Source organism: Poeciliopsis prolifica, unplaced genomic scaffold (genome assembly GCF_027474105.1).
Source record: "Poeciliopsis prolifica strain line A6 unplaced genomic scaffold, Auburn_PproV2 SCAFFOLD008, whole genome shotgun sequence".
NCBI classification, from domain to species: Eukaryota; Metazoa; Chordata; class Actinopteri; order Cyprinodontiformes; family Poeciliidae; genus Poeciliopsis; species Poeciliopsis prolifica.
Window position 1 is genome coordinate 16124266 of NW_026562383.1, and position 24368 is coordinate 16148633.

The following is a 24368-nucleotide window of genomic DNA, read 5'->3' on the forward strand; positions in this document are numbered from 1 at the left end:
GTCAGGATGGGATGCTCAAAGGTACCCCTGACACTGGCCCTCCACATCTTAACTCTCAGAGGCGCGAACGCAAATCCCGACTGCAAACGACTTCTGTGCGCTCTGAAGGTCATGACATGAAGATGCAACGTCCTAATCTTTGGCATAGATCACTGAGCTTTTCTGAAGTCCTGGCCAGAAGTCCTGGATTGAGCTTTGGTCACTTTGCTAATTATAAATTTTAGAACAACAGAAATCACATTCATTTCTCCTGCTTTAACCTAAAATTTAGAGAATAATTAAGGTCTTTGTGAAGGTCTCTTTATCCCTCCTTCATTCCGTTTCATCACTCATTTTGGCTTAGCCAAAATGCTTCTATTTTATTTATTCACTGCTTTCTTTGAAATACATGAGCTTGCTTGTGTGTGTTTACTTATCCATGTGATGTTTGTGCACATTCAGGATTTTATATCCACACACAGCTGGATGCATGTGGATGGCCTTTAATGGTGACAGACGAAATACATTTCTAGAAAAAGGAGATTAAAGGAGGGGAAGATCGAGACAGATGTGAAAAGAGGAAGGCTGATACTCTGATGGATTTAAGTGCGTCTGTGTTTAAGAGTGTGTCTGCTGACACTTACAAACACACACATGCATAGTGTCAAAGTTTGTCTTTAAGAAATGTCAAACGTCAGCTTCTTCCGCTGCAATTATGTGCAACTATGTATTTTTTTTTCTATAAGCTCATCTCATCCGTTTTAAACTTTCACAAAAAAGTTTTTTTGTTTAGACATTCAGAGTTAACATTTTGCTCTCACACATTTTACCATAATGGGTACATGTTTCAAATTTGTGTGCCTCAACATATAAAACTAACCTAACCACCCACGCAGGTACACATTACACTAGCCAGTAATTCACCTGTTGTTACCTATATAATACTTTTCAGAAGCCCTTCTTCCAAAACACTTTAAGGGGGATTAAGATGCCTTTTCACCGTCTTTGTGTGTTTTCTGAAAGAGCCGAGGAATCAAGAGGGGTTGAAGTCAAGTGGGGTTTGCAAAGCCCTGCATCAGCTGACTTGTGAAGGGATAAACTGGTGATGACAGATGGTCTGCACTTTCATGCATCTGCCCATTTGTCTTGGCTTTAAAAGGTGAATGATGGATTGTGAGGGATGTCATTTTAATCTTAAAATAGTCATTGTTATGATCCTTAAGTGCTAGAAATTTGGTGTTCATGCATGTTTGTATTTTTGATTAATCCTTGTTTCTTTGCTCAGATCTTTCAATTTTAGTCTGCCACTTGTTAGTTGATTCATTCTCAAAGTTTGTGCTTTGGAATTGTTTCCTTAGATTAGTGGTTCTGTTTATTGTTTGCTGGTTTTTCTCTACTTTATTTTTCACTTTGCCCTCAGCCTGCCACCTTGCTTCCCTTCTCTGCTGTTTCCTGTCCCTTTACTTCCCTCTGTCTGCAGACTCATCTGCTTTCTATTTTCACCTGATAAGCTACTTTAGTTTCATTGTCACTTCCTTCTTTCCCTCAGTTTGTTCTATTTCTTACAAATGATAAAACTGCAAATGTCTAATATCTTACATTTTTGTGTTTTCTCTGAATTCACTTTAATCTATTCTCTGATACTAACAACAACACTACTCAGTGCACACATTCTGCAGTACTCAGTGCAGAATGTGTGCACTGAGTAGTGTTGTTGTCAGCACAACCTGGCACTTCCTATGATAAATTGTTCCCTGATTGAAAAAAAGTCTTTTTTTTTTAGATTTGTTCATTTATGACTGTTTTTTAGATTTGTATATTTATAATTCATTTCCATCATGTTAATATCTTTAAATACACACTTGTGGTGTTGCCCAACAGGGGACATTTTCACAGTAAAACTTAGTAACCTGCTAACTAAACTGAATAAAACATATATCTATAGGTTTATTTATTTATTTAATATATTTAAAGACTCATTTCACTCAGTAATGGACCAGTGACAACTGATTTCTCTTGTATAATGCTTATCTTATGTGTCCTTGCTAGATGATAACTCCTGCATGGTTATGTACAAGAGCTCTCTGCTCTGTTTCTATTCCACCAACAATGCCAAACCGCGCTGAGCACCAAGCGCCCTGGAGTCCTCAAGCATTTGGTGGTGGCTGCCACAGGATCCTCTGAGAATCCTGTTTGGATTGTGTATTTGTCTTTGCTTGGGTCAGCAGCATTTGTGCCAGTGAGTACAGAGGTTTACCAGCTGGACAGAGGCTGTGAGACCTGTGGGTTCACTGCCAAAAAACACTCACTCAGATGCTCATTTCTGCATTTATGTGCACAAGCAGCAGCATGCTGCAACGTACCGCGGATTCCTCTGCCAGTCATGCATGTGACAGAGACAGTGGTGTGAATCACAATGAAGGAACATTTGGAGCTTTGTTTTGAGAAGTTATTACCTAGATTACTTGGAATAGTTTGTTTCTAAGTGATAAAAAAAGAGATGGTTTGCATGATTAATTATTTTAGAAATTAAATTGACAACTGTTCATTTGACAAAAGGAAATAAATCTATTTTATTGGCAAAATGACAGCGCACAATTTTTAAAGCACATAGTAGATTTTCTAAATGGAACATTTACTATTTTCAAATTTGGTTTGTCATCGGATTAGATCCCAGAACTTCGAACCCAGAAATCAGCATTCTTCAGAATAATCATTTTTGATAACTGGATTATTTTTTTGTGTAATGTATTCCTGGAAACTCTCATCTGAATGTCAGAGGGGTTTATTTTAAAAAGTCTCATTTTCAGTTGTTAGCTGACAATTTTGAAAAATAAACATAGATAGAGAATCGTCTAAATTAGATAAAGATGTGGAGAAGGCGATATAAAAATAATACCAAACACCAAACACCTGTTGATGTCTATTTTCGGGTCAACATTCTTCTATTTTCGGGTCAACATTCTTTTAATTGGGTATTTTTATATTATGAAAACAGCATGTCCTTAAGTCAAAACCATGAGCAAAATTATTTTTTAGGGGGAGATTATCCACAACTTCCTAAGAAAAGGGTCTGATGAAAAGTAAATTTTTAAACTCATTGAAACATTTACAAGTGTTAAACTTACTTTTTTTTTATTAAGCCTAAATTTCTGTAGCAGTAAAACTTATAAACATCAGTGTGAATACAATTAATATAATATTTAACTGTGTAAATTGAGTTACTGCGATAAATGTATTTTTAAATAATATTCTAATGTCTGAATGAATGTGACTGTATTTCCCACTCAGGAAAGTGCACACCATTGCACTATCAGGTTCAATTCATCAGAAGATTATCAGTGTTATTCACTTCACCTGCCACTGTTCAGAATGTTTTACCTTAGACGTGTATGTTTATCCTAATAGTTTATGATACAAGAAGAACAATAAAAATTCCTCTTTCAATAAACAAAAACAAAAAACAGCAAAATGTATAGTACCTGGAGTCTGACTCAAATATGTCAAATAAATGTAAATAAGACAATAATAGTTATCAGTGTGATGCAGGTAATTAAAGAAACTTGTTTTGTTTAGAATTAACAAGACAGCTAGACTATCATTAAAAAGACGTTTTGTTCGCCTAATGAACATAGTCAGATGAATTTGTCATAAATGAAAGCTACATGAAAGAAAAAAAGAAAAGCCGCTGTCATTCATGTGATGTGTTGCCATGGCTTTTGGCTCAGGAACCTGAAAATTTCCTTCACTTTGTGTTTGCCGTTTACTTTCTGTGTTTCCTCACCCATTTCATTTTCTTTTCCTCTGTCTTCCCCTCCTCCCCTGCCTTTGTTGTCCGGCTGCTATCCTTCAATAACTGACACTTTTTCTCTTGTATTTCACAGCCTTTACTTCCTTTATTCTTTCTTATCTTGGGTATTTCTCGTACCGCCAGGACATGCATCCTCCATCTGTTTCATGCATCCAGCCTCTTCCGTTTCATGGAGAAAACGCATCAGTGAGCATTTTGGGGCTTGTGGATTTTTGGCATTAGATGCTATTTTTTTGTTACCTCACCTTTTTGTGTAATGATCTGTAACCCCCCTGCTGGGTAGTACCACTCCAGCAAATGCTGATAAAAGTATTGTTTCGCTATGTAAGAAACTCCACAATCAAATGATTTCCTATTGAGAATCAGCGCTCTTATCTTTTCCCACTGTAATTAGCTTGATCGAGCTGCTTAAAATTCCCACTCATTAATGAGAGCTCTTGTTTGGGCTTGTTTATATGCACACAACTTGTTTGTCTTACATCACACCAGAAAACACATCCTGACGATCAGAGATACTTGCTCAACCAATTTGTGGCTGCGAGCGTGTCTGAACATGGAAACAAAGAAAATCCAAAAAGCTGCCTTAGTGCCGGAGATGCAGTCTTTCAGATCAAAGAATAAAATTGTTCTAGATCATTTCATTAATGTTACATTTGCTTTCACACATTAAAAATATGCATCACAATGCAGTAAAACAGCATCTTCACCTGGTTAATTTAAACATTTCGGAGTATTTTCATTGTATTTATAATTAAGCACGTATAACATTTTAATTATACATTTATATGCTATTATTGATCAGTGTACATGCTGCCATTTATAATGGAGAGTTTTATTAAGGTCAGTGTCCAAATCCTAGCTAATCTTACCTGTAGAAACAGGTGTCACTTTAATGTTTTGTTTATACTTAACCTCTGTGCAGGAGAGTTCAGTCGCCTTCTTTACCACCGATTCCGATTTCTTCTATTTATCATACAAAACCTTTAATATTGTTAGACCTCTTTAGCATATTTCTTCTTAAAGATATTGTTAAAAACCATGTGATTGAAGCCATATGTTTATTAATTTCTTTAAAGATGAATTTAAATGTCCCCCAGAAAGATGATACAGAGCCATTATAATCAAATCAAATTTTATTTGTATAGCACATTTCAGCAAGGCATTTCAAAGTGCTTGAAATGCCTTGGAAAGGTGGTCTTTTTCTAGAACATTTATGCTTAAAAATAATGAGACTGGAAATAAAAACAAAATAAAAAACATATTTACACTGCTTTGAAAACTATTTAAGACTCTTGGGTATAAAATACTGTGGTAACATATGGAGATTTGCTTATAGACAAATACAAAAATATGATCTTATTTGCATTTAAAAGCTCGCCTGTCTCTTTAAAGATGAATAAATCCCAAAACAGTCTCTTGAGTCCAGTCGTTTGATCCTCATTTCTTAACATCTCATTTGTGTCTTCAACTTGTTGAACCTCAGGTCTTTCTTCATAATGTCAGTCAGGGTCCACATTGCTACTCCTCCTCCACCATCTTGAAAAAAATGCCAAGATAGTTGAACTCTTCCTCTTGAGGTTGGTTCCTGAAACAATTCACCTTTTGCTACTGAAAGATTATGGCATCTGATTTAAGGGAGTTGGTCCTGATGTTTCCCGGCACAGGCTGTTTGCGGAAGAAGGAAAAAATTTTCATGGAAACCTGCTCGACAGGATCCTTTTTATGAAATCCATGTTTCCTTTTTTTTTTTCAATGGGTTTTCATTTTCTAGCTGCAGCTACATGACAACAAAGCCATCAATCTGCTGGTGTCACCGTCTTCCCTCCAGCCCTTTGTGCTCCGTATTGGTGAGCTCTGAATAAACTGCTGGTAACCTTTTTATCCTGGGTGTTGCATGAACACACACATTCCCATCAACGAAAGATGATGTTTTTTTTTTCTTTTTTTGCATCTCACAGTGATTCTTAGATGCCAATAATCCTCTGAGCCAACAAACAAGCCCTCAGCTGGGATTGTAAATGACCTTTGGCTTTAATGATTTCCTCAATCCTCTGTAGTGATTCCTGAAAGGATATGAAGAACTGGGTGTGGGGATATTTTAACAAAAACAAAGAGATGAGAAGCTTTGAAGTTTATTGGTTGAAAAACTTTCTTTGCTTTTTGTCTTTTCTTTCTTTTGTCATCTTTTTTTCTTTTCTCTTTTTTTATTGAGCTGGAAAGAATAGCAATCATCACCCAGAGCTGGTGGAAGCTCTTGTAAATGATTGAAAGAGAAGGGGTGGAGCGAGTGGACAGTCTAATAAGATCTGGAGAGCTGAAAGTCTCCATGGATAGTCTGCTTCAGCAGCATGATGCATCCTTTTTTTATCTGTTCATCCTACGTTCTCTTCTCTCGTTTCTTGAACTTACGCTCCTCACTCTTCCAGAGGCTAAAAAATCAAACGCAATTATAAACTCTGGACATTTCTCAGAAAAATTGACCTTGGCGCAGCTTTGGATGCCACTTAAGCACACAAAGGCTCAAAAGCTGTCAGAACCGGAGCGCTGAAGAACAAATCGCCTGCTGTGTGAGATTGCATGATCAGATGGCCTGAACTGTTGTACTTCAAGGACATCACAAACCATTCACACTTTGAACTTTTCCACATTTTCCCTCGTTACAACCACAGTCTTCCATGGACTTTTATTATTTTATGTGACAGATCAACACAAAACAGGGCATGGGTGTAGAGTGGAAGGAAAATAGTTTTAAAAAAAATATATTTAAAAAATTTCCTTGTGAGTAGTCTCTTTTAATCTCATACCCCTAAATATAAGTCAGTCCATTAAGTTGTTGTAGAAGTCATCTTTTTTGTAAACTCAGTTGATTTGTGTGTAATTTATTCTTAGAGCGATTCAAGCTGTTTTATGAAGAAGACCAAAGCACACAACAAGATCACAGATCTAAAATATCTAAAGACATTTCTGAAGGAATGACAAAGCCACTGGCATCTACTGGTCAAGTCACGCCACGCATCTGCTAACTGGTTTAAAAAGCACAACATTTGAATTAACATGTCATTCCACCCATTTTATATGAATTGTTGAGGATGCTTGTAATGGTGTAAAAAAACTAATTCATATCAACTCAAATATAAAGTGATCATGTTTTTTCTACATTTTTACATACAATAAAATTCTAGCACCGTAAACAATTAGTTGACCTTATTGTATTTTACACATCAGTTCAGTACCATTAAATGTGGAGAACGCTGTACCTAATGATGGGCCTCAGAATAAAGAACGAACCTGTTAACCTAATAGACCTGGAAAGAACAGTAACAGGAGATGAGGGAACCTGTCAGCAACACAGAGGAGAAAAGACGTGTTAGGAATGTCTGCAATAACTCATCGATTGTTCCACTTTGATATACGAGTTGATATTTGGTGAGGATGGCAGAACAAATCAGCAACACAAGACAGGAGGAAAGAAACGGAAGCAGACAAACAGCAATAACTCTGTGAATGGACTCCATATCAGACGGAGAACCAACCTCAGTGCTCCATTTTCTGCTTCTTTTTGACCCAGGCTGAATCACAGCCTTAAATAACCCCATATGATGTTTGTGTGTAAGTGTGTGTGCGTTCAGTTCTTCAAGTGTGCTCAAACTGTATTGTCAGTACATGTGGAGTTAACCGCACGGCCTTAAGATATAGCTCTTAATTATTGTCTCTGTGTGTGTATTACCATATATATTTGCAGACAGCGCACTGTTGTATCCCTTAGTGCAGCGGGTGCCCTAGATAAAGCAATCACACAGCCTGATTTTCTAACATCTTACTGTGTGTGATACCACTACTTATATGCATGAGACATTAATGTGTGGATTGTATTTGTGCTGGGTAATTTGAATAATGTGTAAATTACATGAAAGCTCTAGTTTATCATCACATTTCTCAATCAATTGTACCTCAAACCACATTTATATACTTTTATTGTTCATAATGCCAATTTGTAAATGTGTGTAGGCACATTTATTTGTGCCTACACAGTCTTGCGATTGAACTGAGGAAATTACACTATAAAGGCTTATTTGTGTTTCAGCTGGATAGCTAATAACTTGCACAGTATATTAGCAACTGAAGTGCTCCGCTGTTAAAGGTAAAGTCTTACAGTAGAACTGTTGTGACATCAGAGCCAATTGTCCCCTCTTTACTCTGGACTATGCGCCCACTTTACACATCTTTACTCTGAGATGATCCAGTGGGCATTCTAGGCAGAGGCCCAGGAGCTGTTGCTCTTCACCAGAATTATATAACTGTTCAAGTGCATTTATGAAAATTATAGTAACCTCCCCATACCTTACCTTTTATAAGTGAGAAGCTCTTAGCAAGTCATTGACTTATGAACGAGTCTGAATTGTACAATTGCACTGATGGAGGTGAGGTGAAGCAGCCTGCAGTTATGCAAACCAGGGAGTTGCACTTCAATATGTGGTGCTAATATTGTTTCTGTTGATTTAGAAATGAGATATTACAGTAAATTGTATTTAAATCCAGTATCCTGGACAAGGTGTAAGTGGAGCAGTGGGGAAGGGGTTTTGTTCTCTTTTTTTCATTGTTACACTCCTGTCCAATATTTGCCTTCAGAAGTCAGTTAATTAGTATGTTGTACGATATACAATAACAGTACAGTCTTGTTATTTGGTCGCCCTTAGTGTTTTGAAGAGAACAAACAGCATCATAAAGACATCACATCAGTCAGGTCAGAGAGAGAACTGTGGAGACGTTTGATGTTCTCTGGTTATAATGGTAGCAATGGTTTGAAGCAAAGAATATTAATGTGCTAGAATGGCTCATAGTATTTTACGACTGACATTCGGCATCTCGAGACATGCAATGCTGGGAGATACCTGGAGCTGTAACTGCTGGGAAAAGATTAAACCCATTAGTTTTCCTTCCACTTCAAATGTGCTGTATTTCAATAGACTGTTACATAAAGATCCAATAAAATATACAAAGCTTGTTGTTTTAATGTAGAAAAGACATGTAAAATGTTTAGGATTGTTCATATTGATGCAAGGCAGTGTGGTTTTGCAGTCTCTGTTACCCTTGAAAACAAATTTCTCAAGCCAGTTTGCCTGATTATTACTCAAAATATCCGGTGTCATAAATTTCTATCTATTTAATATCTATATTAATACAATTTATTTCAATGTACTTTTTATTTATAATACTTTTCTCACAAACTATCTTTTCTCTATTTCCTACTGAGTAAGTTAATATTTGTGTGATATTTGATCAAATTAAAAATAATAAACATAACTTTGAGAGTTCAGGTTCTGCCTTGTATGGCATTATAGTTGCAGGCTTTGTTGTACCACTTTCATAATTTACTGATAATTAATCTCAGAGTGAGAATATTTAATGCTTGCTTCAGAGACGTTTAAACATTTTCTCACCATTAGTCTGAATACACAATCAAACGCAGATGTATGTATAATATTTTGACCATTAAATAATTGATGGATAAATTACTTTGATTCAACTCTTTGGCAGTAGAGCAGTGGAGACTAAATATTTTTCATGTTTTGGTTATTTTAATTAACTTCAAAGTCTGTCTCTTTTGCAGCAATATGTGTTTTAATAGCCTGTGCATCTGCTTTAGTTATGCATTTTGAGGAGTGCATTTTTAGTGTTTATTGTAGCTGCTCATAGTCCCATGCTCCACTTGCAGCATGTCTTTCAAGCTAATAGCTCGACCTTTCCCTTGTGTCCTCAGTTGCCGTTCTTCCTCAACTCATTTATTTCAATTTCTTATTTTTTTTTTCCACCATAGATTTCTTTGTTGTCTTTCCCATTTTGTAACTCTTCTCTCATTGTTCACTCTTTTTGACTTCAGTGGGGCGCTTGCTGATAGAGTTCAGTTCCCAGATGACAATGGAAAGACTGCAGAAGGAAAACCCAAACGTTACAGAGGGAGGCCGATACAAGCCGCCTGACTGCCGGCCGCGATGGAAGGTCTGTGGCTCTTTTTCTGTCTGAGTGCTGTGTTTTTTTTCATGCTTTGTTTTAAACTGATTAAAAGTGTTAAAACTAATAAATTTCTCAAGGTCATTTCTTACAGTGGATATGCTTAAACACATTATGTGTGACACTAAACAAAATTAGCATGAAATACATCTTATTTGATTGAGTTGTGTTGAAATATATTGTTAAATGTATTGATTTAGAATTTAGAAATGTATCAAATACAATGGAACGGAATATGATACAAGAATATAAATATCCTTCTTTATCCCACACTGGGGGAAATTCAGATGTTTTAGCAGCAATATAAAAAGATAAGTGGATGCACGCATATTCACACAAGGTAAAAACAGAAACAAGAAGACTTGTACAGGGCATATTTATAAAACAGTATAGTCAAAAAAAACAGATTGAAAACAATTTGCAACTGAGTAGGTTAATTTAAAGAAAAAAGTGTATATTTGTCTATAAAAAGTAACAACTATATATTTTCAAGAAATGGAAAAAAATGCTTTTATGCTCCCAATAAATATATTGCCTTCCTAAAAAAATAGCCTAAATGTTTTATCCATCTCATCTACCCCTCTCTTTCCTTACATAAATTTGTGGCAGATGTCAATCTGTAAGACAAAATATGTCCAATAACATAATCAAAAAGGATAGTTTAGCCATTTTTCAATGTTTCTCTTTAACATAAGCACTGTTAGAATATATGTTAGAATCAAACCATAGATAAATGCTTCAAAAATCAAGATATGATCACTGCATCAAAAAAAGTCATCTTTTTGACTTTTTAATAACAGAAATCAAGAACCACTGTTTTGCCATAATATATTATTCAATAAAGTGGATAATCTGTTATTTGGCCTTAACTGAAATAGAACTGAGATCCTATTTTTCTATAGAGATCATTTTCTAAAGTTAACATTATGGAAGCCTATTTGGAGTCTCGATTTTAATCCAGATGTCCTTCAACCAGGAATATTTTAACAAAATTAGCTCAACAGTATGGTCCTATTTTCCTTTCTCTGTGTTCTGGTTCCATTCTCATAACCTTAACAAGTAATAGCCTAAATTCTGTTGTGAAATATAAATATGTTTGCCATAAAAGCATTTTAGCGTTTCGCCCAGTTTTATTGTTACGTATTGCTGTCGTGACGAATTGCTAATTCCTTTTCAACTTCTGTGGCTGATATAGAAATAATCTATGTATCACAAGACAAGATATTCTAAATTGAAACCCTTAAATCTCTTATTCCATTATCTAGAGAAAAGAAGCTGTTCTATCTTTAGATTGTTATGTAATTATTTTGCTATAATAAAACATGAGGCAAATCCCATAGTATTTCAAGATGATATAATAACACATTTAAAATATTCCTATTTTCATCTTGTATATGAAAGTATCTCATCTACAGAATATCTTTAACAAAACTGTCAACTGTCTCTGAATCAGCAATAAATCAGCTATGAAACAAAATAACTAAACCAAAATTATCCCTGACTAGATAGATAGAATATGAGAAAACACGTTTTCCCATCAGTGAGTGACTGATGGGAAAAAAATATGCATATTCAAAAAATATGCATTTTTTGATCAGTCTATAAACACTTAACAGGTAAAGAAAAAAAATACTTCTCATTAAATTACAACACAACATTTTTCACTGCAAACATGCATCCTGACATTTTTTGTGTTGCTGTGACATTTGCCACCAACTTGTACATTTCTGCAGAACAATCACACCCACACTTCAGCAACACCAAACAATGCTGCTTCCTCTCAATAGGCCCATTGTAAAAGGACAGTAGGTCCGAGGTGTTCCCAAACAGTGATCTAATGACTTGAATAACTAAACTATTTATTATTGCTAAGTATTTTGTTTAATTTGACAGACCATCAATAGCATAATTGTGAATTTGAGAAAAAAGGACACATGGTTTTCCAATAAAAAATAAAAAAATAATAAAATGGGAATTTGTATTTAGAGCCTAATATATTAGTAGCTCTAAATAAAATCCACTACAACCAATTGCCTTTAGAATTTACCTAATCAAATTCTAAAGGCTGCATAATAAGGAGAAAAAACTATGTGATGCCAATGTTGGATATTAGAATATTGATAATGTTTATGATTAACAACCCCTGGCGATGACCTTCATCACAAGGTCATCGCCAGGGGTTGTTAGCTTTAAAATTTCAACCACTAAAATCCACAAAAAGTTTAGAAATTAAGGACAATATAATCTATTCAACTGGGCAAATATATTGTTTACAGGCAGAATGTAAATTAATGGCATTTGCCAAATCTTGTATCCAAGCAGTCATCTTACCTACGTTAGTGCCCACATCAATACTGTGATAAAGATTATGACTCGAAGATTGTGTAAATATAACGAAAACAATCATTAATTTCTCTTCAACCTTGTAAATATGCACTACTTTGTGTAGAGTTCTCATCCAAAATCTTAACAAAATACCTAAATGTTTGTGGCTGAAAACTTTTAAGGCAATGCAGGATGTATCGTTTCTGGCAGACACAAGGTTAGTATGGATTAAAACAAAACTCTCCTTTTTCGATGTTTTCCTGCTTTGATTTTGTCAGGTGCTTTTATTGTTCAGTGGCTCATGATGAAATGAGGAGATCTTGACACAAAAGGTTACAGATAACAAACGGGTAATAACATATGTTTGGCGTCTTTGTTCTGTAGGTTGCCATCATTATCCCATTCCGTCACAGAGAAAATCACCTGAAGTACTGGCTCCACTATCTCCACCCTATTCTCAGACGGCAGAAGATTGACTACGGCATCTACATCATCAACCAGGTAAGATGCAGAGAGTCTGGATGCTATCATGCAAACCCAGTGACTAGGATGTGGCCTTTCTGAATTAAAATATGTGTGGATGTCAGTGAAGAGCTCAAAAATAAGTTCAGCAAGAGACCCGATGGAATCAAGATGAGGATAAAGTTAACCAGTCAGTAACACCTGTCTCATTCCCAATGTGATAAAAAGCCAAACATCATGAATTTCTGCGTTTGTCACGGATGGTAGGAAACATTACAAAACCTAGTGTTAAAATCTTAAAAGTAGGATGGTCATTTTGAAAAAAAATGTCTCTCTTCTCACTGTTGGCATGTAGGCAGCAGGTGGAAATGATGCAGACATTGCTGTTTACAATACGATTGTGTAATTTTGGATCTGGTCAGAGGACAAGCACAATACCACAAGAGCAGCATTCACTTTCTACAAAGAGCTACACAATGCATCAAATTCTTAATAAGAAATCCATGAAGCATGTTTTTCTTCAAAGATTCAATTGATAAAGCACCACATTATTACCACCTGTGGTACTCGAATTCAAACTGTTCACTAATCAGTTTATTGTCCGACTGATGGACAGCGTACATACACTATGTAACACAATCATCCATAATGGAAGTGTTGCCTGAACAAGCTCTGTCAGGTTATACTATGGAAGGATATTAGGAGAACTGTAATCATTGTCAATTATTTGAAATTATTACAGTTGTTGACAAATCAAACATGGAAACTCAGAGCACATTATGATGCAAGTGCCTGAACTCTTATGGACTGCTGTCTCCTTTTCTTGTCTCATATTTTTAAGGCTTTCTCCTAAAAATAGAACTGAACCTCAGAGCAAATGTCCACCGTCTCTCCTTTTAAAATCATTAGTTCAGCAGAGGGATTTTAAATACTTTTATGACATTGTGTGTGAGTTTTCCACGTGGCGTCAGGCGATAATTTGTCTTCTTCTGCATTATGGGTAATGAGATCTCCTTCCTGGCCTTTCACTCCCCTGTGGGATTTGTGCAATGCCTTAATCACTCCCTCTGTGGAAAGGACCTTTGGTTCCGCCTGCCCTGCTGTGCTCTATTCTTCAAAATTTTTGATACTTGCCTTTCTTACATTTGTAACTTTCAATAAGCATTTCTTTTGTGTCTACAAATACTTCTTATATCAAATTAGTGACTGCTTGTTCACCTCTAAACCAAAGGAATGTAACATTTTCAGCAAAAGTGAAATTGTCCTGAATATGGACAGTCAGTAAGTCAGATATTAGATTAAATCAGTCAAATAAACTTATATATTAGTGTAAAACACCCATAGAAAATTAGTTTCTTGTAAATTTAGGAAATTTGCAAAAAAGCTTTAAACATTTAGAAAGTGTAAACAAATATAAAGAAAAGAAGAATGAAATGAATAAAAGAAAAAAAACAATAGAAAATAATGTCAGAAAATAGGAAAAAATGAGAAGGGAGAGAAGTAACATGAATGAAATGGGATTTTGTGCCTTGCCCAAGGACAGCTTTCCAGTCAAACGAAGGCACTCCCTCACTGCAAGTCCCGCTGTTTATTCACCAAGTTGCTGCACCCTCCTGTTACAGATCAGCCTTCTGACTGATGTAATGTCACAGTACAAGGTAGTTAATTTTGACCCTCAGCAGCATCTTCAGCTCTGTCACCTCCACTTCAGACAAACACTAATTCACTGCCTGACTGCAATTATCTGTTAAACCATCAACATTTGCTCCAGTCGGTGACTTGGGATTCATAGTCTGCACAGTTTGAAGTAGAGGATCCTTTCATGTCATCTTTGAAGTAGTTATTTCCTTGCTGAGTTGTAAAGATAACTCTTGTTAGAACCAACTTAGGTTAGAGGGTTAATATTTTCTTTTTTGTTCAAAAAGAAAATATTATTAAGACAAGCAGTGAGATAAACACTGGCAAAAGAAACATTGAAATATTGCTTTGCTTTGCTTTAGGATTTGTTGATACTTTTATGTGTATAAAACACATTGAGGCATGGCTTGACCAAAGGAATGACAAGTATTGCATGTGAGCCTTACTTTTAAAGTGCCATAACAGGTTTTCTAATGCCGTAGTGACATCATCAACACTCAATTTGCGAGCAGAGGCTAAAATCATTAAGGCAGACGTCCAGCTGTTGAGGACTGTTGCTGGATTTATTTCCTTCGTTTCTGTTCATGTTTCCTGTCTGGATGCTGTCAATGAATGACAAAAATATCACAGGTCTTAAAATGAAAAAGCTGAAGCTGAAACCTTTTTCTTACTGTTCCCAACATTTTAAATTTGTGCAAAAGTGTAGTGCATTTTTTTAAGCCTGCAAAATAAGAAACATGATTTCAATATTTAAATTAAACCAACCAAGTGAACTTTTGCTAAACATCATCTGGAAAACAAAACATGAAGAGGCTCTTCCATGTTTGGCTTATTTAAAGGAAGTCGTAAAATGTCGGTTGTTTTGTTTTTCTTGGTCCAGAAATACGTCATACAAATTGGACTTTTGGGGCTTAGTGAATTCAATCAAACATTTCCATTTAGTCAGGACTCTCAGTTAAACGTCTTGCCATTTCCCACTGATTATAAGATGAGCAAAGCAGGTAGATGCTTTAAAGGGATTGGCAGGAAGGCAGATGGAAAGGAACCAAGTCAAAAGGACAGGGATGGGATTTTGATGACAAGAGCTCCTAATGTGTTTGACACGATGAACGATTAAAGCTTTACAGTGGCTGACACTTTGCGAGAGTTCACAGCAGAGCATTTTTCTATCGTGCTCAGTCAAGTGTTAAATGAGTACAAGTCCGGACCCTTTTAACACAGATTCACTGAGGATGGTTGAGGATGGTTGAGGACAGCGTGTTTGTCTGATAATGTGTTAATCATGTTTTGCCTTGCAGTCTTATCTAGGCTAACAGATCAAGACAGTCTTGTGCTCAGAGTTGAAACAGGTTTTTGTAGAACCTTTCAGTGAAACAAAAGCTACAGATAATAAGTTAATTGAAATATTAGACATTTCAGGTTTTCACACACCTTTACTATGGTAACTAAAGGCTTGAGATTAAGATGACATTCACTTTACTGTAATAAAAGAGTAAGATTGATGACTATTCTGGCTGTCATGGTAAAACAAATTAGTGTTTTTATAGTGGCATAACAAAAATCCACTTTATTTATCATGTCTTAAAATGATGTTAACAAAGTAGCAGTCTACCCCATTCGCTGCCCTGGAGCTACAAACAGGATTGCATTTTAAATCTGAATGACTCAGTTCATTCTTTTTCTATAGTGCAAAACAACATAATACTTAGAGATGCTCCCTTCCTCCCTTCAGGGCCAGTCTGTTCTAATCTGTTGGCACTAATGGCCTAAACCAACACCACCCACCCAACATTTCACATCGACTCTGTTACAATTCATTTGGTGAGAACAAGTTAAATGAGGTACAACATAAGCGCACACCTCTCAAGTACAGGAAGAGTGATCAACATTGATCATAACAGGAAATGACTCTTGAGCAACAGTAAGTCTTTATTCAATACCTTTTGTGCATTCTGTCTTTAGTTTCTCAGCCTCTGACAGTAGATCAGGCTAAACGTTTCTATTACAGTTCAGTTAGGAACAACAAAATTATTTAAATTTGATAAATGCTCAAATAATTAAGATGATTTTTCCTGATGCCCAAAGATGCTACTTTAATATTTTCCCATAATGCTTCATCCCATGTTTTTTGAGGTGCTCAACTCTTCCCTGAAACAAAACATCCACACGACTTGACACAAAATGCGCATTTGGGTCAAACACTGCAATTTTAGTTTCATCAGAGCACATGGTATGTCTTCAATAATTACATTTATCTGTCCCTTAGTGTTTCAGATATCAATTATGTTTTTTTTGTTGTTGTTTTTTTGTGTGTGTGACGGCATCTTGCTCTCCGAGTGGCATTTTAGATCATACTGGCACAGAACCTGTTTTGACTAATGAGTGTGCTATAATATGTGTTCACCAATTCTTTTTAATTTCATCCAGGGATTGATGAACACATTTCACACTAAATGGTTTGATCTCTGGGACAAATAACACAGCAAAGGCTGAATATTGGAATTACATTTTTTTCTTCTTTGTGTTCATTATATTGGTGCCACGTTTGATCATACCTTTCAGTGTCTTTTGAATTATAATTTGTTCTGAGAGGTTTTAACATTTTTCTTTCTGCTGTCTGAGCCAACCTGCTGGCCCTACTTGGCTTCCGCTGGACATAGCCATCATCTCGCTCTCTGAAAACTGGTACATTGTGTAGGCGTTGCAGAGGGATCATGCTGAACATGATGTAGCAACCTTGCTGTTCTGCCCTGCTGGTCTCTGTCCTCTCTGCCTGCTGAAAACCAGGACCAGTATTTGTTGGCTACTGGCTCAGTGTGTAAACTGGAGAAAAGCCCAGAAATAAGCTGGAAGTGTGAGGCAGGGAAAGAAAGACGAAAACAAGTCAGGTGAGAAAAAAGTGAGTAGAAGAGGTTGGAGACGGGTGATGGGGTGGATAACAGAGGTGATGATGGAGGAAGGGACATCTGCTGTTTGGATTTATTTTCATTAGGAGAGAATAAGGTTAATCCAAAACTCAGAATCAGTACTGGTTTATAAATTATTACCTAGACCAGAAGAAAACATCTAAAAAGTGGAAGTCACTTTCTCATTTCATCTCTCTTGTTGACATTTAATTAGTGATGATTAGATACTTTGGAGCTTTACATTTTACAGCTGGGGTCTCCAACTCTGGGCCTCGACAGCAGGCCATCCTCATTTCATGATATGTCTATTATAAAGCATTACTCTAACAATGGCCACCTTAGAATCTAAATATGATATATTATTATAAATAAATATGTGTACATAATATATTAGATAAAGTGTAAATTCTTGCTTGAAAATTTGACTTAGATCTTAAGTAGTAGACCTTTAACTTTGTGATTCCTGGTTTTGCCATATTTTACTCTCTGAAGTTATTTAATACAGAGAATACTGTGAAAGGCAAACTGAATAAATAAAACTGTCACACTGCAACAATTAATTCACGTTTTGTTTTAGTTATAGACTTACAGAAAGTGTCGTGTCAACTTAATGCTATAGATGAAATAAGTCACATGTAACATTTTTATTGTTTTTTTAAAGACAAACAGTTGTAAGGAACGGAAAAGCTTTGCAAATCTGCATTTTCTTGTTTTTTTTACAGACTCCCCAAATTGGAAACAAAAGGAAATAAGGGAACTATTTTTTGCAGTTGACCACAAAATAGAATATTGATCTGATGAGAAAGCAACTCTTTTCTCTTTCTCCTTTACAATCCTCTCCTGAATCAGTATGTTCTGCTGGTTGGAAGGTTGTTATTGTTTTGCAAGAAAAGGTTTTTACAATGTTGTCCTTTACTCTGTATGTCTTTTAGATGCTTTAACTCCTATGTGTAATATTGTGGGGACAGCATGATTAAATGTCATTCTGAAATCTTCCTTTCTCCCCCTTAATTAAACAACTTAAACCACAGTCGCTGCAAAATGTTAAATGTTTAATGGCTTTGTTGCCAAATATGTAATTACAGAAAAACATTTTATCACAGTGAAATAAAAAAATGTACTGTGACCTGTCCAATGAAGAAAGAGAGTTCACAAATTATCCTAATTGGTTTTGACAAGCAGAACAAATTTTACTGTTGTGCTGCATTTCAATAACAGTTCTTATTAAATGGCTCATTATTGGAAGAGATTATTCTTGGTTTGTTGCCCAAATAATAATTTATTTGGCTCCCAGACAAATGGGTTTTGAGTGTGTTCATTAGCCTTCTTTAGCTTTATTAGTTGCACTTTCAGACAGCTGATATCAAAACCTCAGAAACAAAGTGTTGTAAAGTTTTTAAATTTAGCTTGTTTAATTAAAAGTTTTGCCTGAAATTCTAATCCTTACAAAGGCTTCTCTGTTATAAACTACCTAGACCAGATTAGATACATATACTGCCGTCTTTTTCTTGATTTTGACTTTTGATTAAACAAATGTCTATAGAAAGCTCTATACCAACTGGAGATGTTATTATTATCCAGTTCTTCAAAGCAAATGAATCATCATATCCAGACTGGATTTATTAATTAAAGGCAGCCGGTCAGACCAGTTACTACTATTTTTAATTCACAAGTACCATCAGTTTCATCATACAGTTTAAAGTAAATCCTCCAAAGAGCCTTTTGTAAAACAAGCAAATAACCTCAGCTGCATTATTGCTTTTATTATCTCAACTTTTACTGTTTGTTTCACTTAATGACATTTTCAGCTGAATATTTCATTACATTTCTATTCTAATTTGAGGTGAATTTGAATCTTTCCTAAAAGATACATTATTGCCTTCCATAGTTCAGTCCACTATTGCAACACCTCAACTCTGACAACTTATCACTAAGAACATCATGTACATTTCTGCCAATATAGCTTCTATTTGCGATTTCATCTTTGCATGCTGTAATCTGCTTTTCATTGTCATTGCTTTTATAGTCCTTTCTTTGGGTCTGCAGCTAAGGGTCTCAAATGTTACATTTGATTGGCAACACAAAAAGAGAGTTTTTTTTTCCTTATTAGCGTTACTAAATACAGTTTCAGTGATAATTTTATCTTAGAATGTGGTTACTAATCACCAGAGATGTTATCATGGGAATCAATAAGACCAGTAACCGCTCCAGCCTTGGACTTCTCTCGTTTGCTTTGAGCAAATCTTCTTTGCTTTTGTTGCCTCTCTGAATGTCTTTCTTCATTCTCTGTTGTTCTAGTTAATTCTCAGCAAGTGTATTTTTGTGCTTTGAAGACTCACACTTTCATGGAGAAAAATCTAAATCAGTTTGTGACGAATAAAGTAGTCTGTCCGTTCATCACACTTCATCTGAAAATGCTATCTTTTTAAACTGTTTCCACATTTAATCAACTTATTAGATTTTATATATATAACACGTAAATCCGTACAAAATGGGATAAAAGAAGTCCATACAAATAAAATGCTAACATTAACTCTGCAGGGAAAAAAGGGGATTGTGACAGTGCAGCAAATATGACTGTTAGTTCTCCTTTTCCTCTAATTAACTCATTACAGGCTTACAGCATTTGAGCTGCGGTAAGCCAGTGACTTCAATCCAGTATCGAAACACATTACTTCTCAGAAGACGGTGCACTAATTCAAAACTTACTACAATATATAGAAGTATGTGCTGGGGGAGCTTCTGGTGAGGAAAACCCGGATTGATGGTGTTGAAATTAACATCAGTTTCGTCAAACAGTTTCTCGAGCCTCTGCATGATCTGGTTAATCTGAACTTATTGTTTTCAAGTCAGTGAAGAGAAAGCAAAAAGCACTTCCTTCAATTTACAACAATTGGTAGTTCAATCCATCATACAACACTCCCATATGACTGGTTCAAGATAACTTTGTGCCCACCAATTATTAACATGTGCCCTTTCTGGCTTATCAAACTCCCAATGCTGCTGCCAAGCTCTAATTTGCCACTGGGAGACACTTTAAAAGGGCACTGCAGCCATTGAAGCAAAATTATATTGATCAACACTAACTCCATTGGCAACTTTTAAGACACTTGCATGGTTGTTGTTCTCGTCGCCTTACGTGTCTGCCCAAGATTGCCTTTACCAGACAAAGAGACAATTCTGAAGACCTTATGCTGTCAACCATGTCCTAAAAGTACTAATAAATACACTGAGTTAATGACCAAATTAGTGGACTGTATACTTAGTAGTTGCCCTTTCAACAGATTACCCAACCAGAGCTTTAAATCTATGCAGCTCCTCTAGAGATGCCATGGAGCTCTTTGCTGGTTAATGATCTGCCAGGTGCTCAGTTAAAAGAATGTGTTATTATCTTACAACCTAACCTTTTAACAACTCCTTTATCACAGAACAGCTGAAATCATACCGAGTTTGACTGTCACAAAGGTGAGCTGCAATCACCAGATGAATTCTAGAGGTATTTGATTTTACTAGATTTATAAGGCGAAAGGAGTAGAATGCTAATTCATGCCACCCTATTTTAACTTATCACAAAAAAGTAATAATAATATATCCTCTTTCTTTCCCTTAACAAGTTTGTAGTACTATGGGTTGATCTATCATCTAAAAATCTAGTGAAAAAAATTTAAAGTTATGTCAACTGCAAAGGTTGCAGCTGAAATGAGACAAAATGCTAAAAGCCAACCAATCATTTTGTAAGGCACTGCACATACTTCTCATGCACCCCTTGGTGTATATATGTGCTTCTCATACTTCTCAACTGAAGCACCAAAATCTTTTTTCGCTTGATGATGTAAGATTATATTTAAATAGTCGTTCTTTATCATTTACACTTTAATCTTTAAAGCTGATAATATTGCTATTCAATATAACAGCTTTAGCAAACCTGAAGACACTGACAGGTTTATGTTGCAATGACCTGGAAATGTCACTCTGCTCCAAACTTGTTCATTGTTCTGCTGTTTTCTCCATCTGCACTCACCTCTGCTTTGCACGGAAACTGTTGCCTTACGTCATTTTACTGCTTGCACACTGACTTGACAGAAAAGTACAAATGCATGTTTTCTTTTTTCCTGTCTATAACGGCTTGAGGGGAAAGAGGGGTTAATAATGCATCTAAAGTGCTTCCTTGCACTAATGGGTTCTGAAAAGATTTCAGTTCGTCACATATCCAGCTTGTGTTAAAATTGTGCACTTATGTAAAATGTAAAGCCAGGTTCCCAGTTTTATGAAAGACTATTAAATATACCACTGCAGGAATATGTTTTGTATTATATCTGGTGAAATATTGTTGATTTTGATTACTGGATGAGAACAATCAGTTCTTGATCTATTATATATAGAATTTCAATGTTTTGTTTGATATATTGTACATGGTTAATACGACCGCAGTATTCAATAGGTAATAAAGTTTTGTTGTGATAGTAATATATTTGAATTGACTCGAGCCTCTACAAACACTGGGCCAATTAAAATTCAGGGTTGCCTACTTCAGTTTAGGGATAACTGCTTACACACAATTAACCACCAGATCTAAATTTTAAATGCTTTATTTTGTAGAGTCATAAAATAAATGATGTTCGTCAACATAATCTTTATTGTGTGAGAAAAAAAGAAATAGAAAATAATAGATCATAACAACCTAAGTCTGTGGGGCAACACTGCTTTTATCAGGCATTAAATAATTTTACAAGTACAGTTCTTAATTTATTAAGTGTGAAAGTTTATGCATTCCGGTAATTTTTAATTTTATGACGAGAAAAATACAAGTGGTTTAAGATTCCTAAAGACTAAAACTGTTTGCATCACACAGCTTGCATAAGGAATATCATCTGTTGAAATGGGATAATTTATTATTATTATTATTATTATGTATATTTTGTTTGTTTTGTTTTTTGGAGGAGGGTGCTGACATCACTTAAACACATTAATATTAGTATATAGCTCTGGTTTCCCCCACAAAAAGCTGGTAAGAGTTATTTATCATTCCTACTCAGACCAAGGAAATGTTTTATATGCACTACATTGGACATGTATTTCTATTGTGTAGATTTTTTCTATAAAAAATATGATGCATACATTTAATGATGAGAAGGAAATAATAACATGCATGGGGTAAAAGTGGCAGGATTTGGGTTCAGTTGCTGACCTCTGATTGAAAAATACTAATTGGCAACTTTTTAACAAATCCTAGAAATTCATTACAAACATGTTTTGTCCTTACATCCAATATTTAATGATAAACTCATGTCATCCCTCTCCACTCATTCGCGTTATTTTTCTCTATTCCTGCAATTTATGGTGTGAAGCCATTTCTGGCAGTAAATCAGCCATTACTCAAGCAGATTTATTGAAGTGTCAGAAGAATTAGAGATCTTTAGTCTACTGGGATACGATCTCTGTGTAGTGACAAAAAAAAGCACACGTTAGAAAAAATAATCACTGAAGTATCTGTCAGGAAAATTGATTCAAATGCTTCCCATCTTTTGCTGTTTCCTCCTAATGGATGAACAGAGTGGAGATAATAAGTGAGACATCAGGCAACTATTCCCTCTTTCTGTTATTAAAGGAGCACTTTGGATTTTCACTCCTTCTCATTTCATGACATATCTTCATCAGTGCTGTTGCTATTTTTCTGCTCCAGTTAAGCATTTCAATAAATTGTTCCACTTCTTTAAAATGCAGATATAGCAACAAGAAAATTAGCATAATATGAATACATTTTCATTATTTATGGAAAGTCATTTGTCTTGTAGAGACACATAATTTCATACAAAATTATTTTCTTTTTAGCTACTCAGAAATAAGTTCAGCATGTTTTAATGAAATAAAGTAGAAAATAATTATTATAGATCAGAAAAAAATAGTCTTAGGCATTTGTCTTACTAAAAAATGTTGGGCCGTGCCCTAGTTATTTTTCTGGTTTGAAAATATTTGAACATCACTGCTGTTTAACCCAAGTTAAATGAATGGGTGTATGTTTCTGTCTGTTTCTGAGTAAAGAGATAAGATGCTGGATTTGTGTGGCCTCACATACTTTATTACAATAAAAGCAACATTTTAATGTTTAATTATTATACACATACAAGTGCAGTATAATATAACACATATAATATGCCTTGTAGCAGAAGGACACTTTGTGTTGTTTCTAATGTTTTCCATTTTTTGTATCAGCTCCATTTGCCAAGTTTAGCCAATGTTTGACCACCACCCAAAATATTCCAAGGAATTTGCTTTGGACACTTTATTTAATCCACTTTCATCACATATGTTGAGAAATGAAATGACCGTTTGAAACTGAGAAAGTTGCATGGAAATATTTATTTCATGGTCTCTCAGATTACATACTTGGCACAGGAATGGAACCATATTTGTCAGAGAAAGTGTTTCTAGGTTTTGAGTTTTTAGCTCTATATGTATGTGTGTGGATGTTTCAAATTTCATAGACCTCTAAGAAAAGAACACATTTATAATATAAATGCTTTTATATTACTGATCATAAAATGGAATTGGAATCAGTATATGACAACACAATACACTTTGATTAGAAATTAAATATTTTTCACAGAGGACAGTGTTTTTTAAGTGTCGCAAGTGACAAAATTAAATGCAGATAATAATATCTGGTTATATATCAGAATGTGTCATGCAATTCCACTTAGCTGATTGATACTTATCTTTTTTCTCTTTGCTGTTGTTGAAATAGCAATCAAAGACTTGGTATGAAAAGCTAAAAAGGATATGAGAGAGGAATAGGGACCATAAAATATTACTAAAATACAATCTCTGTCAACATCCAGGACTAATTTAAAAGTTAAACCTATTGAAAGGGCACAGAAAATGTGATATACAGATATTATTCTCAAGGTATCTGCTTTGACGTTTGCTAAGCAGATAATTTGACGTTTGCTGAGCAAACGTCTAAAGATACAAGAAGTTTCTGTTTTTTTTTTTTGCTTCACTGGTTTTTAAATATTTGAACAATATTGTTATTGAATCTAAATTAGCTAGTTTGATAATGTTGCAAAATAACATTAAAGTAGTCTGCTCTCCAACCTTTCCATTCCATTTAATTACAGCTCACAACAACTGTATGATTGTGTTTTCTTTGAAATAAAAATGAAATTCTGCTACAGGAGGACAAAACGTCCTGTCAATTATTCCCAATATGCAGTTACTTTTACATAATTAAACTT

At 35.2% G+C, this 24368-nt stretch overlaps 1 protein-coding gene across 1 annotated transcript in view; it reads left to right on the forward strand.

Annotated features, from left to right (window-relative positions):
- b4galt2 (UDP-Gal:betaGlcNAc beta 1,4- galactosyltransferase, polypeptide 2) overlaps positions 1-24368 on the forward strand; it is a 149091-nt gene that overhangs the window by 54677 nt on the left and 70046 nt on the right. The window contains exons 3-4 of the mRNA XM_055033322.1: positions 9672-9790; positions 12512-12628. Of these exons, the coding sequence (XP_054889297.1) occupies positions 9672-9790; positions 12512-12628 (236 nt within the window). The remainder of the gene's footprint in view (positions 1-9671; positions 9791-12511; positions 12629-24368) is intronic.